Source organism: Leptopilina boulardi, unplaced genomic scaffold (assembly GCF_019393585.1).
Source record: "Leptopilina boulardi isolate dan_hultmark-lab unplaced genomic scaffold, ZJU_Lbou_2.1 LbouV2_368, whole genome shotgun sequence".
In the NCBI taxonomy this organism is placed as follows: Eukaryota; Metazoa; Arthropoda; class Insecta; order Hymenoptera; family Figitidae; genus Leptopilina; species Leptopilina boulardi.
This window is the reverse complement of record NW_026137938.1, coordinates 1,800,004-1,826,543: the sequence shown is the minus strand read 5'-3', so window position 1 is coordinate 1,826,543 and position 26,540 is coordinate 1,800,004. Positions and strand designations below refer to the sequence as shown.

The 26,540-nt window shown below is 26.9% G+C and overlaps 4 protein-coding genes and 2 long non-coding RNA genes across 7 annotated transcripts in view; 2 read left to right on the top strand and 4 right to left on the bottom strand.

Moving 5' to 3' along the window:
• Positions 1-6,939, bottom strand: part of LOC127287238 (oxidative stress-induced growth inhibitor 1-like) — an 11,756-nt gene extending 4,817 nt beyond the window's left edge. Inside the window, exons 1-4 of the mRNA XM_051314065.1 lie at positions 6,663-6,939; positions 2,129-2,300; positions 666-1,084; positions 322-560 (exon numbers count right to left, since the gene is read on the bottom strand). Coding sequence (XP_051170022.1) covers positions 322-560; positions 666-1,084; positions 2,129-2,174 — 704 coding nt within the window. The 5' untranslated portion in view covers positions 2,175-2,300; positions 6,663-6,939. The remainder of the gene's footprint in view (positions 1-321; positions 561-665; positions 1,085-2,128; positions 2,301-6,662) is intronic.
• Positions 1,261-15,710, top strand: LOC127287240 (coiled-coil domain-containing protein 85C). The gene is made up of 8 exons (XM_051314068.1): positions 1,261-1,487; positions 3,842-3,946; positions 7,199-7,288; positions 8,805-8,896; positions 11,902-12,933; positions 14,428-14,800; positions 14,975-15,240; positions 15,387-15,710. Exons 5-8 carry the CDS (start codon positions 12,460-12,462, stop codon positions 15,429-15,431), a joined length of 1,158 nt encoding a protein of 385 aa, XP_051170025.1. The 5' UTR covers positions 1,261-1,487; positions 3,842-3,946; positions 7,199-7,288; positions 8,805-8,896; positions 11,902-12,459; the 3' UTR covers positions 15,432-15,710.
• LOC127287241 (uncharacterized) lies at positions 8,905-11,999 on the bottom strand. Its single transcript, XR_007843849.1, has 3 exons — positions 11,862-11,999; positions 9,771-10,144; positions 8,905-9,404 (listed from the first exon to the last, which is right to left on the bottom strand). It is a non-coding gene; the product is annotated as an uncharacterized LOC127287241 (long non-coding RNA).
• LOC127287242 (uncharacterized) lies at positions 12,862-19,155 on the bottom strand. The gene is made up of 6 exons (XR_007843850.1): positions 19,043-19,155; positions 18,600-18,795; positions 17,483-17,673; positions 17,019-17,235; positions 16,560-16,646; positions 12,862-12,999 (listed from the first exon to the last, which is right to left on the bottom strand). It is a non-coding gene; the product is annotated as an uncharacterized LOC127287242 (long non-coding RNA).
• LOC127287239 (potassium channel subfamily K member 13-like) lies at positions 17,114-21,628 on the top strand. The gene is made up of 5 exons (XM_051314066.1): positions 17,114-17,250; positions 17,490-17,682; positions 18,606-18,680; positions 18,872-19,283; positions 19,775-21,628. Exons 1-5 carry the CDS (start codon positions 17,122-17,124, stop codon positions 20,244-20,246), a joined length of 1,281 nt encoding a protein of 426 aa, XP_051170023.1. The 5' UTR covers positions 17,114-17,121; the 3' UTR covers positions 20,247-21,628.
• Positions 20,674-26,540, bottom strand: LOC127287236 (PR domain zinc finger protein 10-like). Of its 2 annotated transcripts, none has more exons than XM_051314064.1 (12): positions 26,387-26,540; positions 25,448-25,656; positions 24,972-25,368; positions 24,572-24,907; positions 24,173-24,496; positions 23,896-24,099; positions 23,687-23,834; positions 22,959-23,608; positions 22,628-22,892; positions 22,226-22,556; positions 21,950-22,141; positions 20,674-21,885 (listed from the first exon to the last, which is right to left on the bottom strand). In XM_051314064.1, exons 2-12 carry the CDS (start codon positions 25,604-25,606, stop codon positions 21,673-21,675), a joined length of 3,219 nt encoding a protein of 1,072 aa, XP_051170021.1. In that variant the 5' UTR covers positions 25,607-25,656; positions 26,387-26,540; the 3' UTR covers positions 20,674-21,672. The 2 variants fall into 2 exon arrangements, with proteins under 2 accessions (XP_051170021.1, XP_051170020.1); XM_051314063.1 differs by having other exon boundaries at positions 26,241-26,534.

The window sequence follows — 26,540 nt, the reverse complement described above, 5'->3', positions numbered from 1 at the left end:
TCACCTACAGCTCGCCTTCGTCTCACCTACGTCGCACTAACGACAGCTCGTACTGAAAATTACATCCTCACCTAAAAAGTACTACTTTACGTGCTTGCCACATAATATACTATTAAATACTTACTGCAAACTAAATAGTTCTCATTTTGATGATTTTTTAAAAATAAGCGGGCTAAATAGCCAAAATCTTGCATTTCTCCCGCTAGCGGGCTAAATAATCTATCACCACTATTCCTCCCGCTAGCGGGCTAAATAATCTATCTCCACTATTCCTCCCGTTAGCGGGCTAAATATAAAGCTATTTTAATTTTTTATACAAACCAACGAAAATATTTTTCCAATCCCTGTCTGGTAACGTAATCCCTATAATATGCAGCCACTGTACCAATTGAAACTCTTTTCGCTGGTTTACATGCACCAATTTTTTCCTGCATTGAATTTCGATTTAAATTTGTTCTTTGTTTCTCTGCAGTTATTAACATTTCCCAATGCCTTAAATCTAAACCCGGCAATGACATCCATCGACTTAGACTAATTGTCAATATATTTGGATCCAAGGACTGAGATAAAAAATTAGTTTTATTAAAATTTCATTGATAATAATTTTTGAATTTTCGTAATTCCTTTGGAAATGTGAAAAAGAAAATATATTTTCTATAACTCACGTGCCACGCTCCTCCAGGTGGTCCTTTTCCCAAAACAACATGATCAACAATTTTATGATCGGGACATTGTTCAGGTGATTTCCATGTAAGTAACGATGGAAAATCCATACCAGCATCAGTACAAGGATGTTGCAATTGATCCATAAGCCTTGCAAGTGGCCTACTACCTCTACCATCTAAACCAAGTGAAAGACTTTCCAAATTCTCTTGATTATTTTCAACAAGATTTTTCCCCTGTTTTCGATTATCAAATTCATTTTCTTTCAATTCATTGTAATCTAATCGACTTGGTGTTTGTGTTCCCACACTATATTTTAATCGTGCTGTTAACATCTCATCGCCAGGATGTGGATTTCCATTGTAATAGGGCCAATTTCCGGCAAGCATGTACGATAAACAAATACCACTTGGTCCATTTCCTGTAAAAAAAAAAATTACAAACGTATAATAAAATAAGTAAAAATTTTTTAGTGTCTAACAATTAGAGAAATTGTATTCTTTCTTTTGCTCTTACACGTTACCAACCTAAAGTTTTGCCTAATTTGGAGATGTGTGAACGTAACCTTAGGTCACAGTTCCCACCTACCGCACTCTGCTTCATCGGCACTATAGTGCCCTGCGAGTGACGCCAAATGTCAACAGTAATTTTGGAAATGTAATTTCTTTTTATATTTAAGAAAAATTAATTACCATTGTAATTAATTAAAGAGAATTTAATAATAGAACAGCACAATTTAACTTATACGATAAAGGAATATTAGTCAAAAAATGAGAAGTTAATTTTGGATGACATAACCTACTTTTTCTTCTCACAGTTTAAACGTAAGTAATTTAAAAATTTTTTTTTAAATAAAATATCTCAAATTAAAAAGAATTAAAATATTTTATAATTCCTTTTTTTCAAATGCAAATTTTGCAAAATAACATTTTCTTTAGAAATAACTGATTTATTGGGGGAAAAAAATACTACCCCTTATTAAAATTACAAAAATAATTACTTCATACATAATTTGTGGCAGTAAAAAAGATAATGACACTAAAGGATATATGATTAATGAAAGTTTTTTTTTTTTTTTTTAAATTGTTTCTCATTTCGATTTGAATATCTTTAACAATTGAATTGACCTTGAATTCACATCTTTATTAACAAACAGTTTGCATAATTATTACACTGCAGTGATACTATAAAGCAATTTTATCTTTCATTGTAAATTGAAATGGAAAAAAAAGAATTACAATGAACAATTCTAAATAAGGAAAAATATATAGTAATTATTATATTTATATATAAGAACAAAATTTTCTTGATAATTTTTATCACTTTTAACTTGAAACATATAAAACAAGGTCACATGTAATTTTAAATATCAACATTATTTAAATATATATATGAAAAATAAAAATTCATATAATTAATATGTTTTAACAATTTTGAATTAGATAAATTATAAAATATTACTTACCAATAACTACCACATCTTTGTATACATCATCCAAATTTTGTTGCATTCTTAAAATGAAATTATTCGTATAGTTGATAATAAGGCTCGTTGAAAATTTCTAATTTTATTGAATACGTCGCCCCACCGTCAAAGTTAGCAAAAATTCTTTCTCTTTGAAATTTGTCTTCTTCTTCTGAAAATGTAATAAATTATAAATAATTAATATTTTTGTAATTTTTACATTTAAATCAAATCATTTTTTAAAGTAAAAATTAGTTCAAATTAGTTAAATATTATTTTTTTTTCAAATAGTTTTAAAAAAATATAAAAATAAATGATATAGTTTAAAAAAAGGATAAAATAATAAATTTGCATTTTTTTAATCATCAGATATTACAAACTGCACAGTATGCATGACTTTACAGTTTTTTTCGAGGAATTTCATTTTTTCCATTTGTAACCTAATTTAAATAAATTTACATCTGAAACATTATACTTTTTATATTTGTCAATTTTTTCTTTTTAAAAAAAAAAAAAATTGTTCCCTTATAGTATATTTAAATAAATTTTGTAGAATTTCTTGTTTCTTTCAAGAAAATCACTAAAAAGTGCCCAAAAAGTAATTTCTCTATCTTATTAATAAACGAAACAAGTTTAACTTTTTTTTTTTTTTTTTAGTAATAATAATGATTTCATAAATTACATAAAATTGGAAATTTTTAAAATTAAGTGATAAATGTGAACAATAGATGAATTAGGTTGTAAAAATATTTTTAAATCTTGATAGTGAGTTAATAATAATTACAGATCGTAAAAACGTTATTATAGATAATAAAAACTTTAGATCTAATGCGATTTATTTGTTCTCAATTCACAATGAAATCAATATAATTGCAAAGCACAAAAAAATTCAACAATTTTATGTTAACAATATTTATTATTTAAAAAAAAAAGTTAAGAAAAACGATTATAACGTTTCCTACTAAAAAATTATAAAAAAAAATTAATTTAATATTTATTATTTATTTATTTATTTACGAAATAGTAAAATTATTTTTCAAAAAAGATAAAATCTATTGTCCTTGAAACTATTATAAAAAAAAAAATTTATTCTTTTGAAAATTGCTTCAATGTCAGGAAATATATATTTTTTTCAAATGAAGCAGAATGACATTACGATATTAGTTTAGTAAAATATAAAGTGAAAAGATTCTGTTACTGTTCAAGGTCATTAATGGGTCGCCGGGGTCATGGTTCGATATATCGACTTTACTAAGTGAACATGGTCATTTTTATTACACCTCCCCCTCTATTTTATAAAATTTCATACACACGCCGTATACTTTTAAAATGGTTATAAATTTTCATTTTAAAAAAAGATACAAGATTATGAACCTCACAATGACATTGATCGTTCAAGTTCATCATTTACATTTCTTTTTTATGAATCAAAAATATTACAAAAAAAAAGAGCAACATTGAATAAATTAAATTAAATGAATAATATTTTATAAAATAATATTAAATAATACAGGAAATAAAATAATAAATGAATTATATAAATAAATTATTATAGGATATTAATTTTAAAAATACCAACATAAGAAATGAAAAGTTAAATTTGATACTTAAAATGATAAAATTGAAAAGTTAAAAAGTCAAGATGATTAATTGTTATTTTTAATTCCCTCTTAAACTACTCTAATCAACCAACATTTGTTTTTTTTTTTATAGAGGATTAAATCAATTATCTCAACCGGAAAAATTATTATCTGAAATGGACTATAAAATACTTTTGAAAAAAGTTCTTTACAACTACAAAATTTCAAATACATATAGGTAATTATAATTATTATTTAACTTATAGTTAAGAAGTTTGAACAAAAATAAAATATTCTGTTTATGTAACTTTTAGAAAAATTATGACAAAAAATTAAAAGCAATCGTGACTTGTAATTTTTGTTCTTATAATTTTTTTTTCTTTTTTTCTATGAAATTTTTCGCGTCTATATAATGATTTGCGTATACATATATATATAGTTGAGAGTAAAATGGTAATTGTAAACTGCATGTAATATGTTTATGGGAAAAGTATATAGTAATTAGAAATAATAACATGACGGATCTCGTGAACAGAATAAAATTTCGCTTTCGTAAATTTCTTGAATTACACATATGGCATGCATAAATTTAATAATCTCGCATATTATGCGTGAACTGCATTTTACGACCATAATTCATTTCTGAGAGATGAATAAAGTCTCTTATCAATAATTTTTTTTTTTTTCATTATTTACAAATGATTTTAATATATATTTTTTTAAATTAATAAAAAAAAATCTTCTTTAAATAATGGAAAATACAAATAGTGAAAAAAATATAAGAATAAAAATAGAATAAATTTCATTTAAATATTTGTAAAAAAGAGTTAATTTAAAAAAAAGCGGGTTAACTTAAGAATTTATGCAAAATAGTGAATATACGCAGTGATCTGAATTCTCTAATGAAAACTGGGGCTAACGTGCTGCGAAAGCAAAGTTGTAGAATAAACTATATAAACGATCGATCAACAGTCTCGTATACACGACACTTTATATTTATTTAAAAAAAAAAAGAAAAAAAAAACTTCACGAATGTCTTCTTTTATCTGATTCTAAATTCCCGGTACATAAGTTTATAGATAATTAATTGACTACTTATAATAATATTCCGGATATAAAAGTCATATACATATATGACTCATTTCAAATCGATAAATTTTAATGCTAAATGTCAAGTATGGAAAAGTGATAAGATTCTATCGATATTATTTTTATTATTCTTTGATATACTTGATATATTTGATTATAAAGATAATAATCAGATTTAATCTACAATGCATTTAGTTGCATTTTACTGTTTATATAGTACTTTGAAATTTAAAACAAAAATTTCGAAATTAGAAAAATAAAAAATTAAAGTTCTGGATACAATAACTGTTTTTATTTGAGGTTTACTATTTTATAAAAGAAATTAAATTTTAAAATTGACAAAAAGAGATAATTTAACTATAAATGTAAATGAAAATTATTTTAGCAAATTAAATAAACTTTTTTTTTGCCCTCAATTATCAGGAAATAATTCTTTTGCAAACGTTATAAACGTTAGTCATTTTATAAGTTTTATATGATTTCTATTTTTTTTTCTGCCAAAGACAACATTCTTGAGATACGATTGAATTGTATATGAATTATATACACTTCTGAGAAAACTCACGTTTAAACAATTATACTTTTTTTTCGTTCCAAGTTATTTGAATTTGCGTAATTTTTTTCTGTTTATTCATAAATGAGACAACTAAAAATTGCACACATTTCGAAATTTTTGGATAATTGAAATTAATTATATAAAAATTTTTTATACAATTTTTCTTTTAAATGAAATATTGATTGTTTATAAAAAAAAGAGTATACAAAATATAATTCAAAAAATTAACATAAAAGCTCTTATTGCAATACTGATAAATAAAAAAAATTATCACTTGTCAGTGTGAAAATAAAAAAAAAAAACTTACTACTTTGTTATCTATTAATATAAATATTAAAAAAAAAAATGTTTTCCTTCCTGTTGAACGATATTATTTTCTAAGTTTATGCCAAATACAAATTTGTATACCTAACTAATATTTAGACTATTTTATTTAAAATAAAATAGGTTACAATTTCTAACTTAGCTTAGGCTCATTTTATTGGCTACTCTTTTTAATGTCGTAAAATGACGAATCAGAGTTTCACGATTTTCAAGTATAAAAATTGAATAAAAACGGTTATTGGAATTTAGAATCTTAATTTTTTTTTTATTTTGCACAAAAATAAAAAAAGTCAAAATTTCTTATCAGTTGTCGATAAAAGGGATTTGATCCTCTTTAATCAGTATGGCAATAATAATTTCACTGCTATAATCACATTAAAATGTAATTGATTAAAATTTTTTAGAGAAAAAAATTTCACAATTTTGTGATTATTATAAAAAAATTGTAATATTATGAGAATATTTTATTTTTATTCAAAATTGTTAATCTTAATTACAATTTTTATTCATTATAATAATTTACTATATATTAAATTAGTTTTAATTACAAAATTCTCTAAAATTATATAATGGCTTTTATTATTTATGCAAATTATTAAAAATTAATATGCAATAAATAATAAATAAAAAATTACAAAATTTAGACTATAAAAATAGAAAATTCAGAGAATAAATCAACTAACTAATTATTATTTTTATAAAATGTTAATTGCATTTGTAAATAGAAATTTTTTTTTGGAATGATTATGTAATAAAAATAATTTAAGAAGTCACCATGCGGAAAAATTTCTCGCGAAATATTTTGCGCATTAAGCCCTTCAATAAATATATATATATATATAGAATTAACTAATTTGGAAAAGGAAAATGGCTTCTCGTTTCATTTTTTTTTTTGCCCTTCAGATAAAAAGCAACTGTTTTTTGTGTCAGAAGGTTTTAAATGCAACCTAAAGGTAAGAAAAAGTTATACGGCACTGGTACATACCCAAAAGGTTAGCATTCAGGTAAAAGCTAATCGAAAAGGGATTCTCGGCTGTCGAGTTCTTTTTATGCTGATGACAGTAAAATTGTTGAGGTTGCACAGTCTAAAAGAGAACTATTTTTCTTTTTTTTGAAACATCTATAAATGTTTCTCTTTGCATTAACCACGTTTTTTTTTCTATAATAATCTAGAATTTTGCCAGACAACTCGACAGAAAATTTCTTGTTGAGTCCACTCGCTTCAACGGTTGCCGGCGTACTGACACGTTATTGGCAATATACAAGCATGGCTATGTGTTCATACACCCTTATCTCAACTATATATATATGTGTATTATATACATTATAATTCCTGAAAATGACTATTTTTATCGTTCATTCAACATATTCTTAGAGTGCGCGTCAGCAATCAACTTTATATATATATATTTACGCAGATGCAATGTACTATATAATACGTAATTTTATGTAATCATTACATTATTCGTCATTAAATTATCTCACAAGATGTAAAATTATATCCTAAACTTTTTGTTTTAGATGCAGAAGAAGATCACAAAAAATGTTATTAATGAAAACCAAATCCGAAACAAACAAATTTATTTTTTGGATGCTGCAGAAAAATTTTAGGTAAATATTGTATAATAAAGGCAAACATTTTCAAATAGAATTCTACTATTTTACTTTACTAAATCGTAATATTTTTAATAGAAAAATTTCGTTTATACCATACGTTTGCAAAAAAAATAATTTGAAAAATAGGTTTATCAGCTTTTGCAAAAACTGCTCCGAATTTTAATAAATTTTTCGAATGAAGAAAGTATTTGATTGAGTTAAATAGACTTTTATTTAATTCAACCAAAAAATTGTTTATAGCAATACATTCTCAGAGAAATAATTTATTGGCGTATTTGAGACAAATAAAATTTATTTGAAGCAAATAAAAATATTTTTCTCAATGCCTAATAGCTTTTTATTTGTTTTAAATAAAAAAATTTATTTAACACGCAAATAAAAGTTTTATTTAATTTATTAAATAAAATTTAATTAAAGCAAATAAATATTTATTTGACTTTGAGACAAATATATATCTTTTCTCTGAGTGTATTTGGTTGATTTGATAAAAATTTGGTTGTTTCAAATAAATTTTTTTCTATATGTACGTAAAATTTCATTTTTTTGTATGCGAATTATTTACTTTAGTCTTGTCAAAATGACAAAAGTAAAAATAAATTATAATCATTGTTATTTTTCATTACTATATTTTGATTAGTCACTTTATTAATATCCAGAACTGTTTATTTAATTTAAGATATCTTATCCAGTGAACTATAATTAAGACAATAATAAAAATCAAATTGTGACATTTTATCATGTAATACAAAATAATTACTCTTTAAAAACATTAAATATTTATTTAATGAAATTAAATAAATAAAATTAAAATTTATTAAACAATAAAAACACTTTTTATTTATAAAAAAAAAAAAGAAAATTTTTTGTATTAATATTTAGTATCGTTTTCTTTGCAATTTAGGGAAAATATGTAAATTATTATTGACAAATTTTTCAGAAATGTTTACAATGAAAATATGAATTTTTAACATGATGGGATATTAAAAAAATTATATTTTCATTGTACATTTCCTTAAAAATTAATAACTTACAAATTTATAGAATTTTTTAAAATTGTAATAAACTTCTAAATAGGTAATAGAAAAATTTTTTTCCCGTATCTTTTATTCGAAAATAAAAGTTTTGCAAAACTAAGTATGTATATCGCAATCCAAATAATTCAATAAATAAAAAATAGAATATTTTATAGACTTTTGGTTTGATTTATTGATTTTTCATAAAATTAAAAAATTCATATTTCAGATTTTTTACTGACTATAAATATATATACGTATATGCATAGTCATTATTTATCAACAGATAAAAAAAGAATCGTAAAAATTGGAGCATAAAATTCTGTTTCATTCGTATAATACTAATACTAATATATAATAATAATAAAAATAATTATAATAATAATAATAGTACTACTGATAGTAATAATCATCTCTTTTCGAAATATGAATAAAATCAATATTTGACTAATTATAAAATCATTTGGAAATCTTGATGAAATTTTCTTTTTTTTCAGAGGGGGGAAGGGAGGAAATCACGTGTATGAGTTTCCGGCATCCTTCAAATATTTCAAGGTCGGACCTCTCACTATAACCTGTTGAAGAACAGGTAAAATAGTTTACTTTTAGATTCTTTAGAATTTGTAAAAGGTTAGTCAGGTGGAAGTCACAGGTATTTTGATTGTCTGCATTGGGTCTGGTCAAACATCAACAGATGTTACCTACAAATCTAAATCTTTCAATTGCCTAAAAAATCACTGTTGGGCTTTTATGAGATTTTTCTTCTTCTTTTTCTTCTTTTTTTTGACAATAGTGACCTCAGACCACAAAAAAGTGAAAGGCATTTTAAAAAAAGGCAAAGTTTTTTTTTTTTTTAGAATTCAAAAAGATTTTGTTATACTAACTTCTTCTTATTATTTTATTTTTATTTTCATTATATTATTATTATTTTTATTATATTATTATTATTTTTATTATATTATTATTAATTTTTTTAATTTAAATTTTATTAATTTAAAATGTTTCTATTCTTACTTGATATTGAAGATTTTTTCTCCTATTCATTTGGAAAAGAGAGTTGATAGTAGTTTTCATTATAATTAACTTTTTTTTTACACCTGAAACAGAAAACAATTAAAATTCAAAAATTACTGTTATAAAATATAACTAGATCAATGTTATTTTTTTTACAAAACTTTTTTAAATTGTTTTGAAGTTCAATTATGAACCTTTCTCACAAACGATATATTTGTCATTTTTTTTTTTTTTTGTTTTGGTTTTCTCTTTGTAAAACAAAATTTTCTCATCAATATTTTAAACATATTTTGCAATCAATTATCAAGGAATAGCAATGTAATATTTTAATGAAAAATTTTTTTTCTCGTCACTTGTTTTGAAAATTTGTAATTTTTTTTGTTTAATGTAAAAAGCGTTAAGATGCATTTTTGCAGTATATATATATATAGAAGAAATTTTCTATCTACACTCCTGGATGCAATCTCAGCAACATTGAAAAAGGGATCGGTGTGGATCCCATGGAGTATAGTGTGCGCGGTCCCCGGAGGGCCTTGGCGATGGTGGTGGGGTCCCACAATAAACTCTCGCGTTCTTTCAAGGATCTCTTAAAAATTCCCGCAGCCAATGCTGAAAATCCGAGCCGTCGAGAGGGCCAATCCGGGCCCACGTTGGAAATTGCGAGCCGGTTCCCGGGTATATCGTTTTTGTCCTCGCGCTTAGTTGCTCTTGCTTACTCGATCCTTCCTGGATCATATATATATATATACATATATATTGACCAAACGATTTTCGTCGGTATTTGATACTTCCCACAAATGCCGGTAGTGCACCGCTTCACCTGCTATTATTATTATTATCATTATTATTAATCATCTCGCTTCATTCTTATCATTCTCACAGAACTTATATCAACATTTTTTTTTTATTTTTATCATTGTGACTCAATTAAATCGCAATATAAGACGCTATCAGTTTCTTATGAAGAATCGACGCCATGACGCGATGCATTCAGCTTTTTTGAAGTGTCTCAAGAAATTCTCTATTTTGTGTTACGGAAAGGAAAATTTTAATTAATCACCCGCCCCTCTCCTTCTTCTTATTTCGAACTCTATATAATAGAAAAAGGAAAATTTGCAGATTAATGCTTTTTAATTGACGCGATAAAGTTTCATTGAGTCATCAAAGAAAAAAAAAAGTGTGATTGAAAATTATATTAGTGATTTTGTCGATTCACCGTATTTGCAAAAATAATATGAGGTGATTGCTAGAAATTGTATAATAATTTCAGTTTTTTTTTTAATTTTTGTAAATTTAAAATATAAAAAATTGATTATTAAAACAATTTTCACTCTGAATGGAAAAATATCAGTTTTTTAAATTGAAATTTTTTTTTTAATTAACTGCAGTTATTTAATTCTTACAATGTAAATAAAATTTATTCAAATAATCGATTGATATTGATAAATATTTATTTCTATTAAATAATTATTATTTGTGATTGTATTTATTTTAAATACAGAAATTATTCGTTCAAATACATTTTATTTATTAATTTAAATAAAAATTATTTGATTCAAGTAAATATTTATTTGATAATAGTCGATTATTTGTGTCAAATAATTTTTTTTCAGTGTATTTTTAACTATTATCAGGTTTATAAATTATTCTACTATTCTAAAGTGAAAATTGTTATTCTATATATATATGGTTTCACTTAGACGAGAAAAAAAGATACATTCAACAGCTAAAACATTTACTGAAATAGCTATAAATATTTCTCTAAAGCAGTGAAAGTTATAGTTATTCCAGTAAATCTTCAACCTGTTCCAGAGGTGGTTTTTTTTCCCATCTCTTCTTTTTAACAAGATATTTCCTTTTCTCTTGAGACAAAAATAATTATATATTATTTTATTAGTATTATATTATTATATAAACAATTATTTTAAATCATAGATATTTAAATAACTTTTTTTTACTAAAAAAAATTTTTTAAACAGTTTGTAATTTCTTTTTATTAAAAAAAGAAATCAGTAAAACCATATAGACTTCTGGTATTTTAAAATTAAGTCGTCCAAAAATAAATCCCCTTTCAAAAAGTCTATTCATCATTATATATAAATGTATTTATGTATCGTGTAACGTTGATACCAGTTTGCGAAAAAGAAGCCACGGGAATGTGTCACGAAATAATAAATGAGTAGGAAAAAAAAATAATTCGTCTGCTTTTTTTTTTAGTCTCATTTAATGTGGTCACACACGTGGGCTTAAGTATATGTGATATTGTTCGCTTTTTTGAAACTTGTTCGGAGATCGATATATAGAAACCACATATTTGTTTTCTCCCATACCATTTCACACAAGATTTTTAGCAGAGATCTCACGCTTATTCACTTATTTTGAACGTCTCAATTTTTTACTCTACCTTTTTTTATTTTAATATTTTTTTTTTTCAAAATTAAAACACGATTTAAACAATTTTACATCTAAATTTTTGTTAATTTACTGCAAATAAAATAATTTTGTTAATTAAATTTTAAAAAATGATGATGTTCATTTACCTTTTGGAGTATAGTTGACAAAGTTTTTTGATATTTGCAGAAAGGGGAATCTTGAAGGATAAAAAAAAAAACTTCTCCTGAAAGCCGTGAGTGAAAAGGGCCATTAGAATTAACTTGAAAATACAGTGTTTTCTGCAGCGGAATGTGCCTCGAAGTACATGGATCGATGAACTCTCTTGGAATTGCGTTGAATGACCCGGATTGACGTTAGGAAGGACAGCGTTATCCAAAATAGAAAGTCGATGAACCAGCACCAAAGACAAGGTGCGAATTCGTGACCCAGGTGTGGAAAAAAAATTGCAATTCTAAACAAAAAGAAACAAAGAAATTAGGAAAAATAAACATTTTTCCAAAAGAAAAAGAAAAATCCCCCCCCCCCCAAAAAAAAGTGAGAAATATTTGAAAAAGAAGATTGACTCAAGTTATGTAAATTCAGCATCTTTCTCTCTCTCTCTCTCTTTCTCTCTCATCCTTGTGAAGGGCCAGAGAGAAAAGACCTTACCGACTGACCCAGAATTATTCCAACGTTGACCCCAGTGTGTGTGAGGTGGTTTTTCTGAAATGGAACGCGGCACAGCCCGAAGCTAAATTAGCCGTGATGTCCAATAAGAATAAGAGTCAGCAGCAACAGCAACACGTGATCAAGTCAGTTGATCAGGTGCCACCGCGTTATCAGCCGCCTCCACAGCCAAGTTCAGGAATTCTTAAAAATCATTTGCAGCATTTAAACGCTGGTCCTTCTGCACCCAACCTTAATCAACAACAACAACAATTATTACTTCAATCAAGAAACGTTCCGCCTAAAGATGCGCAGGGAAAAATCATCCCAAAGATAGAGCATCAACAACAAAGTGGAAATAAATTAGCTCAATTTCCTCAAACAAAAATTATTGGACAAGGTCAATTATTACCGCCAAATAGTCAATATCCAATAGTGCCACCATCTAGGCAGAGAATCAGCGACGAGGAGTTCCTTCGATTGGGACCCCTGGAGATGCTGAAATTCGTTAGAAAGACTGAGGGTGACATTGCTCGAGTTGCCGCTGAACAAAATCGTCAAATACAAACACTGGTGAGATTTACCTCAGATGATAACGAGACTTCCTTTTCCTTATGAAGCCGTGGGATCTTTTCAAAGCTATAAAAGAATAAAAGTTCAAGGCATTAGTGTGTCTGTGTATGTGTTAATTAGTCTATTTTTCCCTCAGGTTCGCTTTTTAAATTCAGATTAACAATTTTTTTTTTATTTTCCTGACATTGAAAAAATTTTCCCTAACAAAAAATTTATATAGTTAAGAACAAATAACATGTAAAATAATTAATTGTATCTATTCAAATTTTTATTAATTGAAATTTTTCAATAATTATTGAAAGATTGAAAGGTTTAAAATTTGGGTAAATTGAATTTTGGATAAATTAAAATTTGGATAAATTGAAATTTAAATCAATAAAAATTTGGATAAATTAAAATTCGGATAAATTGAAATTCAAAAAATTTTCAACTTAAATCAATTAAAATTTGGATAAATTAAAATTTGGTTAATTTTCAACTTAAATCAATTAAAATTTGGATAAATTAAAATTTGGTTAATTTGAAACTTAAATCAATTAAAATTTGGATAAATTAAAATTCGGATAATTTGAAACTAAAATTATTGAAAATTGGATAATTTGAAATTTAAATCAATAAAAATTTGGATAAATTGAAATTTGGTTAATATGAAACTTAAATCAATTCAAATTTGGATAAATTAAAATTAGGATAATTTGAAATTCAAATCAATAAAAATTTGGATAAATTAAAATTCGGATAAATTGAAATTCGATTAATTTTCAACTTAAATCAATTAAAATTTGGATAATTTAAAATTCGGATAATTTGAAACTAAAATTATTGAAAATTGGATAATTTGAAATTTAAATCAATAAAAATTTGGATAAATTGAAATTCGAATAATTTTCTACTTAAATCAATTAAAATTTGGATAAATTAAAATTTGGTTAATTTAAAACTTAAATCAATTAAAATTTGGATAAATTAAAATTCGGATAATTTGAAACTAAAATTATTGAAATTTGGATAATTTGAAACTAAAATTATTGAAATTTGGATAATTTGAAATTTAAATCAATAAAAATTTGGATAAATTATAATTCGGATAAATTGAAATTCGGATAAATTGAAATTCGAATAATTTTCAACTTAAATCAATTAAAATTTGGATAAATTGAAATTCGGATAATTTGAAACTAAAATCAATTAAAATTTAAATAAATTGAAATTTGCATAATTTTCAACTTAAATCAATTAAAATTTGTATGAATTAAAATATTTAGAATTCGATTAATTTGAAACTTAAATCGATTAATTTTTAAATTTTAAGTTACTTTCGATTGAATTTTTATTTGATCAAAATTTTAATTAATAAATTTGCCTGGACCAATAAAAATTTAGATTGAATTAAAATTTTGAATTGAATAAATTTAATTAAATTGAAATTTAAATTGAATAAAATTGAAATTTTAAATAATGAAAAGAATGACAAGAATCTTTTATAATTTTCAGCTCGCTGAATTACGAACACTTAAAGAAGCAAATCAAAGATTAAGTGACGATAATCAAGAACTTCGTGATCTTTGTTGCTTTTTGGATGATGATCGTCAAAAGGGACGTAAATTGGCACGCGAATGGCAAAGATTTGGACGTTATACGGCAAGTGTAATGCGTCAAGAGGTATCAGCTTATCAAAATAAATTACGACAATTGGACAATAAACAACAGGAATTGATTAAGGATAATTTAGAATTAAAAGAACTTTGTTTATATCTTGACGAGGAAAGAGGAGGTGGTCAAAGAGACGATGGCGATGGATCAAGTTCAAGTACAAATGCTGAAGAGACTGCACCACCAAGAACGAGGCACACTTCTGTTTTTAATGGTATTCACTTTTCTAATTATTATTATTATTTTTTTTTTTTTTTAATAAAAAAATCCTCAATTATTTTAGAGGTTCTGAAATAATTAATAATAAAGTAAATAATATTTGTAAATTCGAAAAAAATTACTTTTCGATCTTACTGATGCGTCTCGTATTTTCTTTTTTCTTTTGAAGATCAAACAATGCAATATGTGAGAAGTTTAGAGCAACGTGTGAAACAATTGGAGGAAGACAAAAGTATTCTTCAAGCACGAGCACAAGGATGGGAAGCGGGTCCAGGTGATGTATGGGAGAATTCAAATAGTCCAGGGGGAAATCCCTATCTCGGCAGTCGACCGGAAGCTGTTGTTCGAGCTCTTCAAGTTCTCGAAGTGAGAGAACAACTCGAAAGAGAAGAAGGACACGATGGAGAAAAGGCATTAGTTCGCGAAATGTGTAATGTAAGTTGTGATTAAAATTCCCTTTTTTTCATATCTTTGGGCAATCGTTTGCTTTTAATACAAAACACGAATTAGAATTTAGATCCTTTTATATTTTTAAAATTTTTCGAAATAATTTCAATTTAATTGTTAATTTTTTTTTCTAGGTGGTTTGGCGAAAATTGGAAGAAGGTCCCCAAACGAGGCACTAACGAGAGAAATAGAAATTAATTAGAAATGCCGTATTCTGTCAAATAATGACAAATTGCCGAATTAAGTATTATAAAAATCGAGATATTTTTAATTATATTTAAAAGTTTTTATTTAAGTCTTTTTATAAAAGAAAATGAGAGATTTTTATATACGTTTTTACTAAGTAAAGACTTACCACTTCCTTTGGAAGAAAATGTAATTTTTTTATATATAGAGCTTTTTGAGCATTGTTACTGTAAAAATCGATTGTTATATATATATATATTTTTTTTATTAAATCAATTTTTATTCTTTCACAAAAATACCTCTATTTTTCCAAAAAATTTCACACTATTTTTGTTGAAGGGTAAATATATTTTCATTTGCCTTATTATAATTTGCCTGGTGCAGTTAAAAGAAGATCTTTTAAAAAAAATTCTTGATAAAAAAATCTGACGTACGTGTTTTTCGATGATGATAATCCAAGGAAAGGACGAGAAGTGAATACTGTTCATTCAAGTCTTTCGTGGGTAATTATTCTCAACGTTTACTCTGGGTGGAAGAGTCTTTATATGAGAAAAAAAAGAAGTTTTTCTCTCACACTCTAAATTTTTACATTCGTCCCTCTTTATTTTTTGTCCCGTTGCTTTTTTCTCCTTATCTTTCTGAATTTTTTTTTTTTAACCCTCTTGCTCGTTTTTTTAGGTATGTGGAAGACGCAACATATATTAAATACGCAACAACTACATATAAAGAGATGTCTTTCTATTTTTAAAAGGCTCAAAAGATTTTCTCTTTCAATGCTGCACTGGGAAATTGCCCCAGATATACATTTTGCAAACTTTCAATGAATCTCAACGAGCTACTTTGCCACTCGATTAAGTAGTTTATTCATCATTATTATTCGGGAAAATTATTCAACAGCGTTAAAAAAAAATCGAAATTGAATTTTTAAATAGAATTTTAAAAATTCGTAATTTTTTTCTGAACAAATCGAATATTTAGTGTAGGTTAAATTAAAACCGGAGGGTAATGAAGAGAATTTAAATTTCCATTTCATTGTCACTAATTCATGGAGATTGAATCAATTTCCTGAGATTTCAGAAATTCAAAGTATTAGAAAATTTATATTTTTTTTTTATACTCACAGTAGAAAAACAGAATATGATCGCAGCGAGACAAACAAAACAGCGCAGATTTCGATTCCATTTCGTTGGTCAGAAACAGGAGAGCACCTGTAATTTAAAACGATTGTTTATAATAATTTTTATTCAATAAAAACTAAAAATTCAAGTATTTTCAGTTTTTATTCAATAAAAATACGAGAGAATTTTCTTCTTCTTCTCTGAAATAAAAAATTTTCCAACTTTTTTAAAAAAAAGATTTAATCTCTTAATAAACTTTGATCTCATTAAAAAGAAATAAACTGTCAAAAAAAAGTTTAATTAATAATTTCTTAATTTGAAAAGTGAAACATGACGACGGCACGTGTTGGTCCATATAATAATTATAGTCATAAGCCGGGAGGAGAATCTTTAAGATAAAAATCTCTCAATGTGAAAAGGTCGTATGTGTTTGGTGTAAAAGTGGAAATTGAAATCACTCACGTTGAGGAGCTTGCGCGAGTTTGGTCCGGAAAGCGGAATCCTGGCTCGTAGTGGGGACAGAATCCGCAAGTTTCGAGTAACAGAGAGATGCGATCCGTCGGGGATGTGCATCTGCGGAAATATCGCGGAAGACAATGCCAGATTTATTCTTCTTGCTTTTGTTCTTGCCGTTTATATGCTCGCTGGAGCTGCCTTGTTCCAAACATTAGAAGCTGACCTTGAAATTCGTCAGGTATTTTACAAAATTTCTCCCAGTGAAATTCAAATATCAGTGTTAATATATTGTGTTTTAAATAAGTGTTTAAATACAAAAAAAAAAATTTTTTTTCGAAATTTTTAAAAGAAATATATTTTATATTGCAAATCTAAATTAGAATTTGATTTTTATTTTTGTAAAATATCTTTTTGAAAAATTTGAATTTTTAAAAATTATAAATAAAAATTAATTTTAATTAATAATTTACCTGTTAGGCTTCTGAATTCTGGAGGATATATAATGCCTTTAAAAGATATCACTTGAGGAATAGCCCTCATGCAATTCAACGTTTACATGAGTTGCTTTACGCTTATGGAAATGCGTCGTCAATTGGTATCATCAATAAAAGACGTCGTTGGGATTTTCCTGGTAGTTTTCATTTTGTTGGAACCATTGTTTCTACAATAGGTGAGAATTTATTATTCATTTATTTATTTCATTAAAAAATTGCTACAAAATTGAAAAATAAAACTTTTGAAAAATTTAAAAATTGTTTTCTTGGAAAATTGCATCTAAATCTAAAAAAAAGTACGGAAAAAATCCATCAAAAATTCAATAAACATTAAAATCCTACGTTTTCTTTTTTTTAATTACTTTCTTTAGATATAGTTTAACAAAGCTAATGTTTTAGGAATTTTTCAAAATTTTAAGCCAATTTTTATTTTTCGACTAGAAGTTTCGACCAATTTATATAAAACTCAATTACGAATAAATTCTGAATTAAAAAATTCAAAATAATTTTAATTTTTAATTTTAATTTAATAGAAACATAAATAATTTTTAAAAAATAATATTCTTATTTTTGTGTTCTAATAAATTAGACATAAAAATTCACTACTACTTTTTGTTAGGGAAAATTTACTTAAACGATTTTTAAAAATTATTTCTATGACAAAAACTTAAAAGATGGTCAGTATATTATACAAAGTTAAAAGAGGGGGAAGGGGGTTGTAAACCCCTATAAATGAAAGAATGCTATTTTAAACGAGGGTGAGAATGCTAATATCTCTTCAGCGACCTAGTCCCGCTCGGCATGCGAAATAACATTTTCACAATTATGATTTTCACATCTCGAAAATAGTACAATCGTAAAGTCGACCCAATTTTATATTTTCCTTTCTTTTCTTTTTTTTTTAATACATCGGTCTAATTCTAGAAAATTATTTTTAATTCTTTAACCTTGAATTATAAAAATTCTTCCCAAATTTTTTTGATACATTTCATTTTTTCTTTATCGAATTTTTGAATTTAATAAAAAAAAAAATGTAGAAATAAATCACTTAGGAATTTAAAATGTAAAAAGAATTTGAAAATAATTTACGTACCTGTAGGTTATGGAAGTACGGCTCCTCAAACAACTGCTGGAAGAGCTGCAGTAGTTCTTTATGGATTTTTTGGATGTTCAGGTAATTTAAATGAACTTCTCATTCAGTCCAGAAAGTGACGTATGCAAAATTATCAAGATTTCTTCTACATTTCATATTTATTTTTCAGTAATTTTAACTTCTTCTTCTTCTTTATCTGTGGATAAATTTCGTTTTTTTTTAAAATAAAAATTTTTCAAGACTTTTTTTCTGATTTTAAAAATACTTTTTAGGTGGAATTTTATTCTTTAATTTGTTCTTGGAGAGAATTATAACATTTTTGGCATGGATTTTGCGAAGTCTTCATTTGCGTCGTTTGAGAAATCGTTTACGACAAACGACACTTGCCTCGCGAAGAAGCATGAGAGGTGGATCAACAAGAGATGGAAATAAAAGTTCTCTACCTGATATTCTTGATGATGAGGAGGACGTTGGTCTTGAACATTGGAAACCAAGTGTTTATTGGGTGATGCTCTATCTTTCATTGGCTTCATGTGTGATTGCTTGTAGTGCCGCTGCTCTTTATGCTCCACTCGAAGGCTGGAGTTACTTTGATGCCATTTACTTCTGCTTCGTCAGTTTTGCAACAATTGGCTTTGGGGATTTTGTCAGCACTCAACAGACCACTTATCCATATCTTCACTTGTACGTTCAAAACACGAAACCACAGAATGGCACGTAGCGTTCCACTATTAGAAAACAAAAAATTAAAAACAATTACACAGTCCTTTTGAATCTTAGAATTTAAAAAAAAAATTTATTAACAAAAAAAAAACTAATAAATAAATTTTATAAAAATAAATTCTTTAAAATAATAATACTGCATGATTTAGTTGAAGAAAAATATAAATTCCCCTAGAAAGAAATCGTAAGGAATATAAGATTGATTTTCTTTCAGTAAACACTTTTAGATTAAAGCTTCTATTCAAATGCACTTTGCATGTTCAAAAAGGATTTGATTCATTGATGAATGTTGACTTCGCGCTCAGTAGAAACTTATTAAATAAATCTAAGAAAATCAAATCCTTTTTAATTTTCATTTTTTTTAAAAAGCAAAAATTTTCTTTTAAATCGATTTAAAAATTTTGAATAATGAATCTCACCTCTAGTGATTAAATCCATTGAATATTTTGCAGGTACAGAATCGCCAATTTCCTCTTCCTAGTATTAGGTTGCTGTTGTATTTATTCTCTATTAAATGTGACGTCAATTGTCATTAAACAAGGACTCAATTTAATAATACAAAAATTTCGTTGCGGACCACGAGGAATGGCTGCTCCACATTTACCAAGAAGAAAATCATCAATCGCAGCAATTTACTATCCAAAGAGAAGATCAACAAAAATTGTTGCACGTGATTCAATAAGAGTTGATGATGAATCTGATAATTCACGACGTATGTCAGGTGAATTAATTTCAATGAAAGACTTTCTTTCGGCAAATAAAGTGTCACTTGCTATTATGCAAAAACAACTTTATGAAACAGCTCAAATGAGTAGAGCCGATAATATTCCCATTGCACCGACACATCAAACAATATTTAAACCAGGAGCCGTTGGTCCTCTCGCAATTGCCAGTGAAAAATTCGATCATTCCACTGGTCGATAGCTTTTTTTTTTTGTTGAATTGTGCGGAAAAAAAATGTCTAGAAAAAAAAGCAAAATATAGAACAATTTAAAAAAAGCGTAGAAATATATTACAAAAATTTTTTTTTTAAATTTACCTCAAAATTATGTTCCAGAAAATAAATTTTGGATTATATTCATGCGCCTTTGAAAAAAAAAAATGCCTGTAATATTCAATAGATGTAAATTTAATGGCCAGGAAAAAAAATTATAGCTTGCCAATATTTTTTTAAAAGAACTCTCTCGTCAAAAAAAAAGACGAATTTCTAGAAATAAGATTTTGCTGTAGCTAATTTTGTAAAAATTAGTGTCATCAAATTTTCTTCATACAGAAAAAGAAAGTAAATATTATTTTCAAAAATCAAAAAAAAAAATGGGAAATTGTATAATCAAAGAATAATTTCACTATACACATCGTAAAGTAATTTTATTCCATGCGATTGTTACAATATTTTTTTTTTTTTTTCGTCCGTTTGCCCTCGGCACGGAATAGCAAAAAACATTTTTCTTGCACATGAGAGAGATAATGTAACGGATATTGTAATTACTACGTGTAAAATAAAATATCCTTATTTCGGCAAAAATTCGCACACAAATGTTTATTAGAACATTACTTTCTCTTTTAAAATTGACCCATTTATTGATTTTTCGACTTTTTCTTTTATTTTTCGAACCGATTCTATTGAAATCCACTTTCTACTATTTTTTTTTTTTAACTTCCAAATGGACAGAAGTATTGCTACAAACTGACATCGAAATGTAGGCAGGAATTCACAATTTTTTAAGCTGAAATCTAACAAACCATTTTTTCTTTTTCTTTTTGAGCGTCGAATTCATTTATTTTGAAATCACAGAGAAAAAAATGACGCTGCTCAAAAATTCTATTTTGTGAAATAATTTCACGTGGACTCTTCTATTCGTTAATTTTTTTTTTTTTCACAAATTCAAGAATCCGTGCACATCTTTGAGAGAGATTTATATTTATATTTATTATATGTATAGAAAGAGAGTAAGAGAGAGCTCCACTTTCGACAAAAAATTTGCACTACTCACCGGATCGACTTTTTTTTTTGTGGACTTTTTCTTTTAACCGATCAAGATGATGAAATAGACACGACGACACCCGAAAAAATAATTCCAGGGTGAGCGACAACGTTTCGCGTCGACGCCAACAAACTGCGTACCACAAATACCCACGGGACGGAAACTTTTTTTTTTTGATTTCTCCGTCTCGATTTTAATTTGGTATTTAAACGGCAGCAGTGAAAAGCACAGCCGTTATTTTTTTTTTTGTATTTAGTGCTGTGCACAAAGCCAAGAGATTCATATCTCGAGAAATTTTTGTTTGTTTGTTTGTTTTTTTTTTTGAAAGAAAACCCACATTTTACAAATGTGAATCGAGTGTCTCTTCAACGTATATCACGCATACGAACAAATTGTTGACTAACCGAGTCGAATTCATCATTTATCAAATTCACATTGTTTGTCATTACAAAGTTAATATTACCCAATACCAATTCATCATTTGAATTATGAGTAGGTCGATTTCGCGGTCGTGGAACCTGATCCGCTGGCTCCATTAATGATGAATGCTTTTTGCGTTGATGTTGCAATAATTTTGCCTGAAAAACATTTTGAAATTTACATTTTGAAATTATTAATTAAATTTAATATTTCTTTACTTACTTTACTAGCATATTGTTTATGACACCATTGACAACCTTGTGGTGTTGTCGTAACACTTCCGACAGTTTGACTAAAAGTAGAATTCGGCAAGCCAGGAATGTCTGTTTCCTTATGACGATTACTCGGTGGTAATGCAGCACCAGGATGATTTTTCATAATATGTGCTTTTCGTTTGCTACTGCTCTTGTAAACCTAGAAAGAAAAAAAAATCAATTTTCTTCCACAACAAAATTTGAAAAACAAAAATAATTCTCCTAAATATAAGAATAAAAATACCTTTTCGCAATATTGACAATAATAATCTCTCGTCTGTCTTAAAATTGGTAAATTAAGTTCAGGTACAGATTCTGGCGGAACATCTGGATGTCTTTTCGCCAAATGATTAACGAGCATACCTCGTCTTTTGAAACCAACTAAACATTGATGACATTTGTATACAAAACGATCGTATTCAGTTGGATTAACTTTTGGCACAAATTTTTTAACTTGATTTATTGGCGACGTTGCTTCTTTATTTGGTCGTTGAGAATTGTGCATTCTCGTCACGTGTTCCTTTAATTTGTCCTTTCTTTTGAATCGTTTTCCACAGATAGCACATTGAAATTCTCTGAAAAATTAAAAACAATTTTATTTTTCGAAAGAAAGAAATAAAAAAAAAAAAGTAAGAAAAAAAATCACCTGTGATCTGAATGTCGTAATAAATGCATTCGTAATTTATCAACAGTGGGAAAACGTTTTACACAAAATGTACATTTATGTTTACGTTCACAATGATGAGCTCTAATGTGTTTTCGAATAACTGAATATTTAGTAAAATTTCGCTGGCAGTGAGGGCAAGTAAATGTATCGTCCTGATTTCTGTGCGTTTCAACATGATCTTTAAGCATTAAAATTTGATCGAATAATACTTTGCACATTGGACATTCGAACATTTGTTTCTCTTCTATATAAAAAAAAGGTTTTGTATTAATTTTTTTAAAAATTTATTTGATTGAAAATAAAAACTTACTTCTGTGTGTTTTGAGATGACAAGAGAGTGCCGAATTATTCATAAAACGTTTAAAGCAAATATTACATGGCAGTGGTTTTTGATCCTCAGCACCGTGAACCAAACAATGTTGTTGAAGTCGAACTTTAGTGGCAAAACGTTTATAGCACATTGAGCATTTATAGGCAGCCGATGTATTATTAGTGGTGTTTGTAATTTTTTTCATTGGCATTTTACCATGTTGTGATACATGTTTAATAAGCTCGTTTTGTTTTTCAAATTTTACTCCACATTCAGGACAAACGATAAATTTACATCCATTCTCTAAAATATTATCATTGTGTCCAATTTTATGTAGATCAAACAACGATTCTTTATAGAATGTCAAATTACAAATTGTACATTTCCATTCAGAATTTTGACCAGAATTTTCCTTTCCCTTCTCCTTATTTTTTTCATTTTCATTTTGACATATTTTCATATGACGACAAAGATTATTTGAATATAAGAAATTTTCACCACACTTTGAACATTCATAACATGATGATGTTGTTTTATTATTTGGATGTATTAATAAATGACGTTTTAAACTGTAACTTCGTGAAAATACTTTCGAACAATGTGGACATGTGTAGAGAATTTTTTGATCGTTAACAACTTTGAAGAGTTTACTGTGAGAGAAAAAAATAATTAAATATTTAAATAAATAAAATATTAGTTTTTATTAATAAATAAAAATAAATTCTTACTTGGAAGCGATATGAAGCTTCCTGCGTTTGCTTCTTGCTTTTGATTCATTACGAGGACTGTCATGAACATTCAAGTGACTTTGTAACGTTCCCGACGTTGGAAATTGACGATTACACTCGAAACAGGGCCATGAATCGCCATTTGTGTCTAAAAAAAAAAAACAAAAATATTAATATTATTCCTTTTTTTGTCAAGAAATTTAAATTACCATTTGCATTTTCTGTATCAGCTTCCAAAATTTTTAAATTACGCTTTTTTGCATATTCCGGATTAGGACCGGCTCTTAATTCCTCTTTTGGTAAAATATCCCTTGTGGTGAGAAAAATAATACCTTCATTCTGCTGACAAATCATTAAATTCTGATCTTTATAAGTTAAAGCTGGACGAACAAAACGCATCCAATTTGAAGTGTCTGAAAAATTTTCCAAAAAAATTTATTATTTACATAAAAAAGAACTATTAAAAAAAAATTTTAATAGACTCACTTTCATTTGATACATCAACTTTGAAGAAATCACCGTCTTCATTCTCGAACAATAATGGTAAAACATTTGAAAACAAAGTGCCATCATAGGCACACAAAATTCCTTCAATTGGACCAAATTGTGTTCGTTTACGAATAATTTTCTTCGCAAAAACACCATAATTCTGTTCCAATGAATCGTTGGAATTTAATTTATTAATCGACAAATAAGAACTGGGAAGTGTTGCTATTGCACGCGAAGGAACTGGTTGATCTGCAATTGTCTGAACATTATGTGACATACAACCGTCTTCATCGGCACAAATACTATCACACTCTGTACACCCTGAAAATAATAAAATTAAAATATTAAATTGAAAATTAACAATTTTAATTAAAATTAAAATAAAAATTAACTTACAATAAGTCTTTTTATCATTAATCTGTCGTTTAGATCTACGAACAATTTTTTTTGATGTCTCCTCATTCTTTGTTTCTAAAAGATTGTCAACAATTTTCATTGTATTTAAAATTTTTTCCGGCTCAACTGTTGAACATAAATCAATTTCCTCGCTTGTATTGAGATTTTGCATTGGACTTGGAATGTAGGTTTCGCTAATTTCCAAATTTTCACTTTTAAATGAATTCATAACACTTATTTGATCATCGTGCATTACAAGAAAATCACGAGTTAGCGCAAAATCTGAACCCGTTAACATTAATGGTGGTGCCGATGGTTCCAATTCAGAATTTGTACCTAAATTTAAAAAAAAATTCGATTAAATAATATAAAAAGATGTAAATTAATAAAATTAACATACCCTGCATGAGGATTAATTCATTTCCAGGAACGAGGCCCTCTTCATTGTTTGACTCAACGAAATCTGTTGTGTTGTCATTTTGTGGAATGTTTGGCGAAGTATTTTGGTCAGTTAATTCGGCGACAAAATTTATATTTGTTGTATTATTCGTTTCTGATGAGGAATTTAATGATGTTGATGAATTTTGAAGAACAACAACGGAATTTTGAAATGGCGATGGTGGTAATTGAACGGGAGTTGGTGAATATCTTGCTGCTGAACTCATATTTGGATCATGAGGACTAACACGATGTTCAAATTCAGAAAGTGGCGATGATGCTCTTGGTGAATAGGAAACAGGTTCATATACCGAAAACATACGAGCATAATCACGCGTTTGATCCTCCACATACTCGACCTATTTAATCAAAAAATAAATTTTTTATATTCAAAAAATTTAATAATTATTTTTAAAATAAAAAAGAAATTTCATTCACCGTTAAAAATAGTAATTTGTTGTTCATTTTCTTGCGTTGCTCACAGAGAGGCGATGGTACATTATTGTCAGAGGACCAAGTTTCATCGGATATTTTGTCGATGCCAGCCATCTCCAGAGTATCACCAGGGGCCCCTTCTGGAGGGGCCCTCGGGTCCATTGTCTTCTTTACTTTTTCACAAACTTTATTGAATCACTTCTCATTTCTTCCTATCAATGAAATAATTTTTTTTTTAAATATAAACTTCCATTGGAAAATAATTAAAAAATTTTTAAAAATAAATTATCCCTACACATTTTAAAATACCCCCTAACATTATTAATTTAAAAAAGATAAAATTATAAACATTTTAAATAGTAAATAGAAATTATAAATAAATTCATTTCCATGGGATTTATAGGTTAAGAAATTTTTAACTAAAAATATTGTTGTATACCTATAAATTCTAAAAAAAATATTATAAAAAAAAAAATAATAATTGTTAAAGTGCATAGCCATAATGTCCTCAATCAAAAGTAATGAAAATACAATTCCAATTGGTCAAAAAATGATTCCTTTTAAATGCGGAAAAAAATATAAACAAAATAAACACTCTTACAATCATAACAATAATAATAATAATAATAATTTGTGTGTCCTACAAAACGCAACAATGCCCTCTGAAATTGAACAATGTTTCTAGGTCAATGTTGTCTTGTCCTTGTAAAACTGTTGGCATGCAATTGTATATATACACGATTAAGTGAATTGAATTAGTGAAGACTGAATAATAAATAATGACGTAAACACTTACATTTACGATATACACAAAATCCTGTCATTGGATTGTAAAAGTAACACACACACACACCAAAAACAAAAAAAGAAAACGAAGACAAAAACAATATTAATTTATTGTTGTTGCAGGAAAATGTCTTTTCTATGAGAAAATACACTCACAAGGAAAAAGTCAATAATTGACAAGGTTCTGGTTTGCATTTCACTTGGATAATTACAATATTTTGAGTAATTATACTTGAGTGTATTGATAAATAAATACGTTTCTCGTCAGCTGCTGAAAACTGCTGATAACTAAAAGCGACACATACGACAT